General features: G+C 39.8%; 1 protein-coding gene across 1 annotated transcript in view; it reads right to left on the reverse strand.

Moving 5' to 3' along the window:
* CTNNAL1 (catenin (cadherin-associated protein), alpha-like 1) overlaps nt 1–12,348 on the reverse strand; it is a 58,487-nt gene extending 46,139 nt beyond the window's left edge. Inside the window, exons 1-2 of the mRNA XM_009885916.1 lie at nt 12,227–12,348; nt 11,633–11,687 (exon numbers count right to left, since the gene is read on the reverse strand). Coding sequence (XP_009884218.1) covers nt 11,633–11,687; nt 12,227–12,348 — 177 coding nt within the window. The remainder of the gene's footprint in view (nt 1–11,632; nt 11,688–12,226) is intronic.
* Between the last annotated feature and the right edge of the window lie 256 nt (nt 12,349–12,604).

Consider the following 12,604-nt stretch of genomic DNA (forward strand, 5'->3'; position numbering starts at 1 on the left):
GCCTTACCTTTCTATTTAGTTTTCATTCTGTAGGAAAATCCCACAAATAAACTTTGCAGAAACTCAACTTTGAAAGTTTTCAAAGGCTGGAAAAAAATAACCAAAATGAAATGCAACTGCATTAACTACTAATGTGCTAGTTAACTGTAAGAATCCATACTTATTCTGAAAATGTTATTTCAGACAGCTGCCTCTGCTTTACGGGCAGTTGAACCAGAACAGTTTCTCTGCAGGCTATTATTCAAAAGGGGCAACCAACCCCTTCTGGCAGAAATTGCAGACCCCAACACATCATTCAGGATCTTGAGTTGCTACTTCTGTAAAAGAACAGCTTCCAAGAAGTGGTATGATCCTGCTACCCCATGTTTATGTATTTTCCTCATACTGCCTATACACTGGTGTCTAGAAGGGCAGTACAAATACGCTGCATGTCCAAGACAGCTGAGTTCTGTTACACTTGTGGTATTGAGACAGTTGTAGTTGTATCTTCACCTGAAAGTTTTTTAAAAGCATCTTCTCATTGCTTTTGTACATATCTTTCATAAAAGCCTTCAGGGAAGCAAATGAAATAAACTACTTTAACAACCTGTACGCTGGTTCACTTATCTGCTGGCAAATGCTAACATGCTTAGAGGAGCCTCAGGCAATCTTTCACATGTAGTGTCTAACAAGCTGATAAGCCACCTCTGAAAAGGAAGAAGGTACAATTCAGGACCTGCAGGGACAAGTAGAAGCTGACAAGTAACACAAGAATAGCCCTACCAAATGAGATCACTGGTATACCTAACCTAGGATCACGTGTGCTCTGGTACACAAACATGGTTGCGTAGAAAAGACCATAAGAATAAAACAAGCAAACAAGACACTAGCTATACTGCAGTTATAGCCACATTTTTGGTTAAATGTAAATCGTGCTTTTTTATTTTAAAACGCCACAACATTTAATCGTGCACTTCTCAAGCACAATAGCTTCAACAGGCAAAAAAATATTGTTTGGAAGGGGTGAAAACAGTCCTCTTCACCTCCTTCAGATCTAGGCTTCCAAACCTACTTCAGACCTCTTTGTAAAGTTTGCCAGGAAAGACAAGAGTACACAACTTCAAATTCGAATACACACCTCAGATTAACAGCACCAATGCTATGTACTTGTTACACATTCTTGAAATTGTTAAGAGATCAAAAGAAAGGATTCAACTCACAGCAAGACTGTACTATAGTAGTGAACACCCTTTCTTTGTGCTGAACGCATTCCTAGAAAACCAAGGGCCCTTTAAATTTCAAGATCCAAACCAAACACCATTGAGAAAATGATTATCCAAAATGTGATTCAGATGAACTTGTTCAATTGAGATATAGTACTTTGATGACACCAATTTATTTCCTCCAGTGTGGGTTTCTTCAAAGTAATGAAAACTCTGGAAACTTCAGAATTTCTTTTTCAGTGAGATTAAATTATTTCCAAATTTTGTTTTGCAAGTTGTTGTGAAAAGGAACTCGAGAGAAACATAAAAAAAAAAAAAAAAGAAGGAAAGAAGGAACACAGCTGGCTAGTTCTTGCAACCTGTGGACTCTTAGACGTTATGTGGAGGTTTGAATTATTTGAATAATATTACCAAAGTAGCACTATTGTAGAGAAGAAATACACTTCCTTTTTAATGTTCACTTTTCACAGACTCCTTAAAATCAGGGACCCCCAGTGATCTGCAGATATGAAGCAGAAAAGTACATGAAAACTGTCCTGCACTCCTGCCGTCCTCCCTTCTTTTTTACATGCACAGAAGAGAGGAGGAGACAGATCACCGGAGAACACGCAGTGAGGCTTGACCACCGATCAAACAAAGCGAACCCTTCTACTCTGATTGTTACATGCCTTACAAGCCAGAGGACTGCCCTATCTTCCCCCCACAAAAGATGTCTTCAGAATTCCTACAGAAATAAGTGAAGATGATAAAGATCTTCATTTTCAGACAACTCAAATTCTACCATATTTCTCTTATTGAAAAGATGTACGGAAGTTTACAAACTGAAATTTGCACCTTTGAGCAACCTGACACAAGTTGGCAAAAACAGTTTTTCAAATTGAAAGTCCAATTTAACCTCTTCTGATTATATGATATACACATCAACAAGTATACTGAACATCAAAAAATATGCGATTACCTATCACAAAATGCACCCAAAAATAAAACGGCCTTTACTGCACTTTTCATTGTGAACTGGCTTTCTAACTTAACTGCTGTCTTGAAGTTTGCTGAAACGCACAACGACCTTCCCCGAAAAGTGAATATAAGCTAATAGATCCAATAATTGGTTTTAGGGGTGTACAAGCCAGTACATCTTCCTCCCCTCCTGTTAGCCTCCAGTTCAGTATCTTCTTACCCAAATGGGCAGATTTCGAAAACAAAGCTATTACCCTTTTTCATTCTGCACCTAGAAATCCTGGGCATGAGCAAGCCTAAGTAAACAAAACCAACTCAGAGGGAAGTTAATTGTTAAAAGTGTACTTTCAGATGTGGTCAAAACAGATACAGACGTGTTTTCAGCACCAGAGAGATGCAAGACGCAGAAATAATTCAATTTACCAATGTGCTCAGATATCCCCAAAATCAGAGACTGAATGGCAAATAATTATTGTGCCTTTCCTCCCTAACTTGCCTTTGTTAATGTATCTAACCTACTGCTTGTGCAAACAATGCCTGAGCCAGCTCTGAGCTGCTTATTGAAAAAATAATCCACTGTTGTGGAACTGAAAATTCAGACCTTGTAATAAAGGATGTAACACGGACAATACTTTCTCCTATTCAAATTGGGACTGGCTCTGATGCAGAAAAAGCTGCTTGTTAGTCCCATAAAAGGACAGCTTCACTGGCACGAATACCAGCCATTCAATCCATCTTGCACTGCATGTTGCAAACAGGAGGGTTCCTCCAGCCTTTTTTAGAGAAGGCTTCCTCAGCAGCATTTTGACATACCACTTCAATTCAGAGCAACACCTGGTATTTCATCTTGAAAAGCACATACTTGCCCTAGGGATTAACAGAGAAGTACAGTGTGCTCTGGAAAAGGCTATGCAAATCCAACTACTATCCACCTAGAGGAGTGTAAAACAACAACAAAAAACCTTCATATAATCCAGGAACCATTATCTTATTTATGTTAAAGAGCCTGTATAGTCTTCTGATTGCTTCCTTGAAGAGCTCAGAGGCAACAAAAACTCATTCAGTTGGAAATTTAATAGTTAAATGTAACATTGAAATACAATACAGAACCTTTGATAATTGAAAGGGAACATTCCGTGCATTGGTCTAACTCCTACATGTTAAGCACTTCCAACTTTGGACAATATTACCCTTCTACACAATTTTGACACCTGTCAATAAAAAAAAACCCAAACAGCTCACACCCAACATCCCAAAACCCATGTTTACAACATTACTTTACCACAGCTCAATTTTACTTTTTTGTTATTTGAAAATATATGATTTCTGTGGTTGTAAGTGGTTATATTCATTCTGCTCAATACAAAAAGTCAATGTTTCTCTAAGACAAAAAGCAACTGCATATTTTTTTATCTTTCCATATACATCTGAAAGAACCTAAGAATTTGCTCATACATGATTTTTGTAACTCGTGTTTAGGAGTTATCTTACTATTTGAGAATTCCTTTTATGTATAAACCCAAGAAATCATCCCATTCAGTAACTAGAGCAGATCAACAGTTACAAGTTGGCACTAGAGTCTGTATCACTACTCATTTACCCCACTAGTTTTAAACAAGGCTATTGATGGAATGCAATACAACCCAATGAGTAAAAATTATAATTTAAGGCTCTATCTAGCATGGGTTATGCTTTGTCCACGAATTAATAAATATAAAATAAATCCATGCAGAAAGCCATAGGCTCATAGTACCATACAGCAGTTTTACTAAACTATCATCATAGTTGTTTGCAATCATTAATTCATAATTCATCCTTTGGGGATTTCCCTACTTAATCTGTCTAAAACCATCTGTTAACAATGCTGAATAGCAAGAAAGCTGCTCCAATTCTTTTTGTGCAGGATCACTGTGAGGCAGTTTTGATTTATACTCATTCTGCTGCAGAACTACAAAAATTTGTCTAATCTATTGAAAAGTCATTAATCAGATCTCACAAATTTGAAAGATAAGATTCCATTGAAAAAGAGCAATTGATTTTCAGCTATGTCAGTAAGAAGCATCTTACTTCAGCTACTTGAAATGTTACTCTGACTCATTTATCACATCAAAGACTAAGGTACTGAACATTATAAAGCAGGAGCCAAGCTTAACTCAAAGCCAATTTCACCATCACGGTGCACAGAAAAAAAAAAAAAAAAAAAAGACAAAACTGAAATCACAGCTGTTTCATGGTAGTGCTGTTGCTCATGTGATAAAATGTTCAAGTGTAATTTTTCTTGTAAAGCAGAACATCATTAGTGATGTTAGCATCAATAATTTTTAATATAACAAAATAATTTCATTTACCTATTTAGAATATTCTAAGGTACTCTCGTGCTCCCCGACATTCCTTAAAAGTCACAACTCTAAATCATTAGCTATTTCCCTTTCACTGTTTCATAACAACCTAGCTTCAATGACTGAATAGCTGTCAGTTAAAAACTAGCCTCAGTAAAGGGAAACCTGCAACCACATCAGCCCAGAGATACAACTGATACTATGACTGAAGTAATCTCATTATCTACAGCCAGATGACAATCTCCGAAGATTAACTTTCCTGCATAAATCAAAGAGAAAGAATTAGGCTCCTTTAGGTGCACAGAGTACCTAGTGTAAGCTGAGTAACAGTTGAGCTGCTGCAAGCTGTATTTTCTAGAAAAAGAATTTGTATCGAGTGGAAGATTTGTAATACAAAACACAAGCTCACAACTTAACCCACAATACCTATGGAACCAAAGGGAGAGGAAAAGTCAGTGAATTAGTGACTAATTGAAACTAATGAGGTGCAGCTCTGTACACAGGCAGCGTACCATATGCTTCCAGACTCGACAGCAGAGTTAATGTGTATGACTCTGCATCCATGGCACGGTTTCTTTGCGGTACAGGATGTAAACTAAAAAGAGTTTAGTAGGAGGTGTGCTTCACTAAGTACAAGTTACAACGCAAGCCTCTACACCGTAATTCATAATTTTATTACGCCACAGTAGTGCCAAGTCTCAAGTCTAAAGCGAGTACCAAATTAATTCACAAAGAAGAAAATGCTAGAAAAGGGGAGAAACGGCTTCTCAAAGCTTGCAAGTTACCAGAACTTTTAAAGTACTGAAGGATAAAGACTAATACCCAAGAATTTTAAAAGGTGTGCACTCAGTTTGGGTTGTTTTTTTTTCTTTCCTCAAATGCACTGAAGAAAGCAACGAGTTTAAGATAAATATGGATTACCCTACTTTTTCCAAAAAGGAATTTTCCCATCCTCCAAAAACAGCTGTAAGGGGCAAAGCACAAACCCTGGCAGCATACTGAAGCAAGAACAGCCACGATTATAAGAACCCTTTAGCCCCTTGGAGGTGGGAAAGGGAAAGACCTAGAGGTACCAAAAAATGCCTAGTGAAACAAGGCAGCCAAGGGACTTGCTGGAACAAATCTCTCCATGCATCTGCTGCACGGAAATGCAAATAAGTTGAAATGGATGAGAGCTTGCACCGAATACTGAAGTTCAGGAAGGGAATGAGAGGGTATATGAGACGCTTCTATTTAATCTCTAAGGCAGAAAGAGAGAATGCATTTGATTTGCAAAAAGTTCAAAAGTAGGTATGCAACAAACCTGTACTGGAATACAATCCTATGACTATAGACATTCAAACATCAGCTTATATACGAGACTGATGCTTGAGGCAGATGAAAAAACACATAGGGATAATGTTTTGGTTTCTGCCTCCACCCCCCAATTTTTGTGGACTTCAAAGAATAAAAAGCTAGTGATATCAAGTTAGAAGTCTAGCAGTGCTCTTACTAGAGGACACTCTGCTGTAAAGCTGTTAGCAAAAAAAACATTAAGACAAGTCCATGACTGAATAATTCCCAAGAATACTAGTTTTGCAGCTGTTATGTTTAGAAGAAATGAATGTTCATTGAAAGGTATCATGTGTATGTGTGCCTCTTACTATATATAAACCTCTTACATAGGTTTGGGCCAGTGTTGGTGCCACACATGGATACATCCCCCAAAAAAATAAGTCTTACGAAGCTCCTTTGCTACATCCAAAGGAAATACCCTTCAGTGAGGAGACATACTAAGGTGCACGTCTACCAGTATATTGAAGAACTGAATGCAAGTTGCTGTTCAGAGTTCTGCTGCTGCTGGGTACAACATGAGCAACCTACTAGTTTCCAGTCACCTGAGGACTTCCAAGACAGAGACGACAAAAGAGCCTCCCCAAAGACACTGCTAGCTTACAGACAAAATTCAAAGATCAGTGTCACGGCACAGTAGCATATTGAACTCCATGTCTACAGTTTTACACTTCTCTCTCACAGAACACGCTTGTTCAGTTCCACGGAGAATAACATCAGTTCCACTAAACATACAGTAGCTTACCAGCTATTACAACCAATTTCTTCAAGAGTTATAACCCTGATATACTCACTGACTTCCTTGACACAGATTTGCCCCATCCCTTTCACAGAAAATAAGAACAGAGTAGAGCAGCCATTCATATGTGTGCTCAACTACAAAAGAAAGTAAAGTGATCCCTACTCCAGAATGTATTTATGTGATGTACTCGGAGAATCTGTGTGGAATGAAAGATACTGCAGAAGAGGCTATGGAAAATATTAGATAAAGTGAACCAGAAAACCTTGCCAACATTAGATGTTATTCACTAAGACTTAAAGGAACTCAAAAATGCAACAGATTATATCAACTTTCTCATGCAGTCTCCTGCTTAAAACTAGATTGACAGTTCAGGCATGGAGGTTGCCTGACATTTATACGTTGCAAATCAATACAAAAAAAATAGGAAGAACAGAACTAGTGGACACCGAAATAAACATGACATCCTGGCAAAGACTCCTTGTTAAAGGAATTCCTGCCTCACAAAACAACCAGATTTCTCTGTCGAGATGACCGATTACATGGATAAGGAGGCACCCTGCTGAAAGAAAACTAGGAAACAAAGTCCATACGAAACATTTCAAAGGACACCAAGCAAGGCTCTGAAAAAAATTATAGAAGGCCCTTTGTATGAATAATTAACTAATTAAGAGACAGAATGATGCGAAGGAAAATGAAGGAAGGCAGGAAGTAAATGATTACTTACTTTAATAGAGGGAGATGACAAATGGAGTTTCACAGAAACCTGTGGTGGGACATGGATTATTCTACATTATCATAAAGAGAGAGGAGATAAGCAGGTAATAAAATGATGCAAATTTGCTGGTGATCTTAAGTTATTCACGACAGTAAAGATAAGATCTGACTACAGAACTGCTGAAACATCTTGCAACACTGACCAGGCAACAAAACGTCAGACAAAAAAAATGACTGCAGATTAAAGTGATACAGATTGGCAAGTATCATTCTAGCTTCCTACATGAAATCTTGGTCCTAGACGACCATTACTCCTCAGCAGCAATATCCTTTCATTACAATACGTACCACCGTGAAGAAAACCAGACTTCTTTATGATGAAAGGGACTTCCAGGGTTATCTGGTCCAGCTCCCTGCTCAAACCAGGTCCAGTTAGAGCATGTTGCTCAGGGCCTTGTCCAATTATTTCTAAACATCTCCAAAACCGCAGACTCTGTAGGTGCTCTGCATACCTCATCCAGTGTTTGACCACCCTTACATTGGAAAAGGCCTTTTCTTATGTATCATCAGACTTTCCCATGTTCCAACTTCTGTCCATTGCTTCTTGTCCTATCACCATATACATCCAGGATCAGTCTATCTCTGTCTTCTCCATACCTGCCCATTAGGTGGGTAGTTGCAGACCGCAGTAAACTCTGCCGTTGGCCAGATGAAAAATCACTGCGGATTAAAGTGATGCAGATGGGAAAGTATCATCTTAGCTTCCTAGATGACAGCTAGGTCCTAGTTGACCATTACGTCTCCCTTCTTGAGGTGGAACAAACCTGCTTCCTTCAGCCTCTTCCCTGATGTCACATGGTCCACTACATCAGTGTTTCTCTCATACTGAGGAGCCCAAACTGGACATGGTACTCCAGATACTGTCTCACAAGTGCAAACCGAAGGGAAGAATAATTTCTGCAGCCTGGTGGTTAATGCTTCTGCTGACAACCCAGCGTGCAGCTGGCCAGCATTGCTGACTCCTGTTCAACACTCTGTCCACCAGGACCATCGTGTCTTTCCCCACAAAGGTTCTCTGTGGACAGTTGATCCCAGCCTGTACTGTTGCCTGGTGTTATCCTGGCCTAGATTCAGGACTTGGTATTCCTGCCTTTGCTGGACTTCACAAACTTCCTGTCAGATCATGTTTCTGGTCTGTCCCTCCGTCTAGCAGCTCTGTCCTCCAGTGTATCAGAACTCCCCAACTTGCTCTAGGGGAGTTCACATGTCTGTTGAACATGCTGGCCCATCATCCCAATGTTCAGATCATTAATAAAGATGTTAATATTGGCCCCTGTATCAGTCCCTGAGGGATGTCATTGGTAATTGACCCAAGAAAAAAAAAAAAGCAGAGGAAAGGTCACTGATTATATACAGATCTCTAGCTTGATGCAGTATGGCTATTCTAAAGTCATACCTTCAGTCTGAAAACTACATCAGTGAGTTTTTCTCATAAATGGGAAAACATCAGCTGTTGGTTCCTCTTTGGGCTCTAATTCGTAACTCCAGAAACTTCCAGAAAAAGAGAATACTGGCAGAACATTATGTAATGTTATACAATTATGTAACATTTAGTGAAGTGGGAATTATTTTAGCTACCTTCAGAGAATGTAAAGAAACACCACCATAGTAAAGAACAGGTTTGTTTTATCCACCTCAAGGTATGTACCACTGTTAACTTATTCAGAATCTAAGACTAACAACAACAAAATTCAGAAACATTGGCATCATGGTTTTTTTGTAGTTATTTAAGCTTTTATTTTGACTATATAAGTCAAGTCAATTCCAAAACGTCTGACAGGATCTCCTGTAACAAGAAAGTTGAAAAAAACATGTTCAGTAACGTGGGCACACATCATTCTCCAAGGAGAGGGAGAGGGGCTTTCAACAAGGGCAGGTAGCAATAGGACGAGGGGTAATGGCTTCAAACTGGAAGAGGGTAGATTTAGATTAGATATCAGGAAGGAATTTTTCACTATGAGGGTGGTGAGGCACTGAAACAGTTTGCCCGGGGAAATTGTGGATGTCCCATCCCCGGAAGCATTCAAGACCAGGCTGGATGGGGCTTTGAGCAGCCTGGTCTAGCAGAAGGTGTCCCTGCCCATGGCAGGGGCGTTGGAACTAGACGATCTTTAAGGTCTCTTCCAACCAAACTGTTCTATGATTCTATGAAAGTGCTTATGAAAAAATGGGCTTTCTGAAGGTTGAGCAGTGAGCTGTAATCCCACAGGTCTACACTCGGGATGTTGGAGGATACGTCACCTTCAGCTATGAAAACTAACTTTGTTCTTTTGGGAACGTATGCAGACAGAGCTCAAAGTTTCCCCTCAGTGAACTTTTCCCAAGTACCTGACTGTGAAGGTTGACAAAAAACTATTCTGCAGTTTCTCACAGTGATTCCTTAGAACAGATCCAGGCAGGCAGACAGACTCCTACAGTTGTGAAGATACCCAACTGCTGCTAGTCTAGCAAACGGGTACATAATGGCAGCTGAGGAAGTCGCTGGTGGAGCCACATCCTGGAAAGTGCTTTTTTTCCCCTGTCTTTGCCTTTCCTCAACTGTTTAAATGACTTGTTATTAAATGAGTCAGCACTGGCCACTTTAAACACCCTTCCTGACTTATGTTGCCAAAAACTTTCCATAAAAAAATAAAACCCAACATAATTAGACTGGAAATGGGTAGCAGCAGGGAAGGAGATGTCTAGATTTTAAAGAATGCTGTACTATTTACGTGTGGGACACTGAACTAAAGACACCTATCCAGGGAAAAAAGAGTTCTACTTATTCTAAAGAAAATTGTATGGTTTGACCCCAAAAGCCGTATTTTCTGAACTGCATGCCACATGCTTTGCACAATTCTGTAGAATGACTACCTTCACAGTACAGGTAAGTAGATAGTGAAAAAGAAATGTTAGCAAATATGCTTAATATTGCGGCTTAAATCTGCCATCCTTTTGTCGTTTGTGGCACTATTAGAAAAGGGCCACGTCAAGGTCTGAATAGATCTAGGGAAAACAAAGACCTAGTTCAACTGTGTAAACTGTAAGTTTAAAAAACAAATTTATTAATAAACATATGCAGTAATGACTGTAAGGGTAATTTTTCCTGCCAGGAAAATGGGAATTATACCACTGCTGGCAGCAAATATACTCTGATACTATATAGTCTATAAGATAGAGTCTTACAGTCTGATACTATAAGAAAAATCAAGCTGCAAAGTGCAATTAAGTAAACCAAACAAAAACATCCCTCATGTTTGCTGAGTAAGAGCAAGTGGTCAAACACACATTCACAGTATTACACATCAATTAGGATAATGTACTATACAGTATATTAATTTAAATAAGAACCAATGCAGCTTTTTTTTTTTTCCCCTCAAAGAAAATAGATTTGGCTCCACAAGAGAGACTGAAAGTGAGTTTGCCAGACAGGGCACCTTTTGTTTCCTCTTTGCTTAAAATAAGTAGTGAAAAGCAGTAGCAACATTCTGACTATTTTTTTCAGTAGTATGCAAGTATCACATAGCGCTTCTCAGCTTTGAACAAAAGGGTAAACTGTGAAGTTAACTTCACAGCAAGAACAAATCCTTTTGCAAGTGTACTTCATACAAGAAGAAAAACGAAGTCCTGAGCGTTACTGCTGATACATAGCTTATGCAGAATATAAAAACCTAATTCTGATTAAGTACTCTATAAACACCCTTTCTGCATAAATACCCAAACAAAGCAAGCCAGTGAGACCTCTACTGAACAATCTAGATGAAACAGTACAGACAGAACCGATAAGCCAGTACAGTAAGCTAAGCCAGTACAGTAAGCGCGGCATTTTATCAGGCAAGTGCTGATACCATCAGCAACTTCAGCCTGAATTTGAACGAAGCTCAGCACTCACACTTCAAGGGAACAAGCTCGTCTTAAGTCAAGAGCACTTCACCAGGAAAACAGTAACCTCTGAGCATTTGGAAATGCTCAGACACCTTACATGGTATACAGGGGAAGTGAAAGATGCTTAGCGCTTCTGGAAGACGCAGTCACAGGTCTTGTGGTCAGTGAAAAATCATACACGACATATTACATATGCAACAAATCCACAGCAAAATAAGACCACTGTTTTTAAAGTGTATTCCAGAGGAATAACAATATGCACATCTTCCCAGAAATCTCTTAAGAACTTAACATATGCAAATAAATTCAGCCTTCGCAATTGGAGGGGACTCTGTTTGTTCTTAAGCTTCCTAAAAGTGGTCTCCATATTTATCTCTCTCAATTGTTTCAGGAGTAGAAAATTCATTGAACTTTAATTCTACTTTGCCCTGGAACAAGTAATCCCTTTGACAGGCTTCTTCGAACTGACTCCGATTTCTTCAGAGAAAGACAAATTACCATGATAAGTACAGAACCACAATTACCCATCACAAACCTATCCGGCAGCCCAGCTGTACAAATGCAAACCAAGGCTTACAACAGTTTGTTTCCAGATGGGCTACGATGATACAAACATAACTTGCTTGACCTCACCAGGACTAGTTATTTTTGTATAGTTGTGAAACATTGTTTAAAGATTTTGTACAGATAGGTTTCGACTTGCTAACTTTAATAAGCAGCGTTCAAAGTACAAAAATGCTATAAAGCAAACACTGTGCTGTTTTCATACGTTGTTTTGCAAAAAACAAAAGTTTTTTATTGTGTATATCAAACGCCAATTTCGTAACTAAAGAGCTGAAAGAAAAAAAAAGACAAGACAAAAACATCCACACCGAAGTGGCTGGCATGTAATTACTTAGAAGACCACTTGAAAGCCTCATTTTTATTTTTTAAGCTCATTTAACATTGTGTGGGACACGTTAAGAGGTCACCGAGACACAGTTTGCGTATTATTTAACTTCTTAAAATTCGGATACCTCTCCCCGGGTGCCATAAGGGCTCCAATCAATGCAACGCTCAGGCCGGACCGCGAAAACACAAAAGCTTCGCCAAAACCCCTGAAAGCCGTCAAGGAGAACGCTCCCAGGCGGAAAACCATCCGGCGAGAGGGGCAGGGGAGGCCGGGGGGAACTCGGGCGGAGGGGCGGCTTAACGCTTCCCGCCGCCCAGCGCCCACCGGCCCCTCACCACCCCCCCAACCCCCCCCGCCATCCCGGGGCTCAAACCGCCGCCGGCACCGCAGCGCGGCCGCGGGCCTTACGCAACGGCACCGCGACCTTGCGGGGAACTTCGGAGCCTTTCCCGGGAAGGTGGGGGGACAGATGCAGCATCCCCCCCCCACACACACACAAACA

The sequence above is a fragment of the Charadrius vociferus genome, unplaced genomic scaffold (genome assembly GCF_000708025.1).
Source record: "Charadrius vociferus isolate BGI_N301 unplaced genomic scaffold, ASM70802v2 scaffold195, whole genome shotgun sequence".
NCBI lineage: Eukaryota > Metazoa > Chordata > Aves > Charadriiformes > Charadriidae > Charadrius > Charadrius vociferus.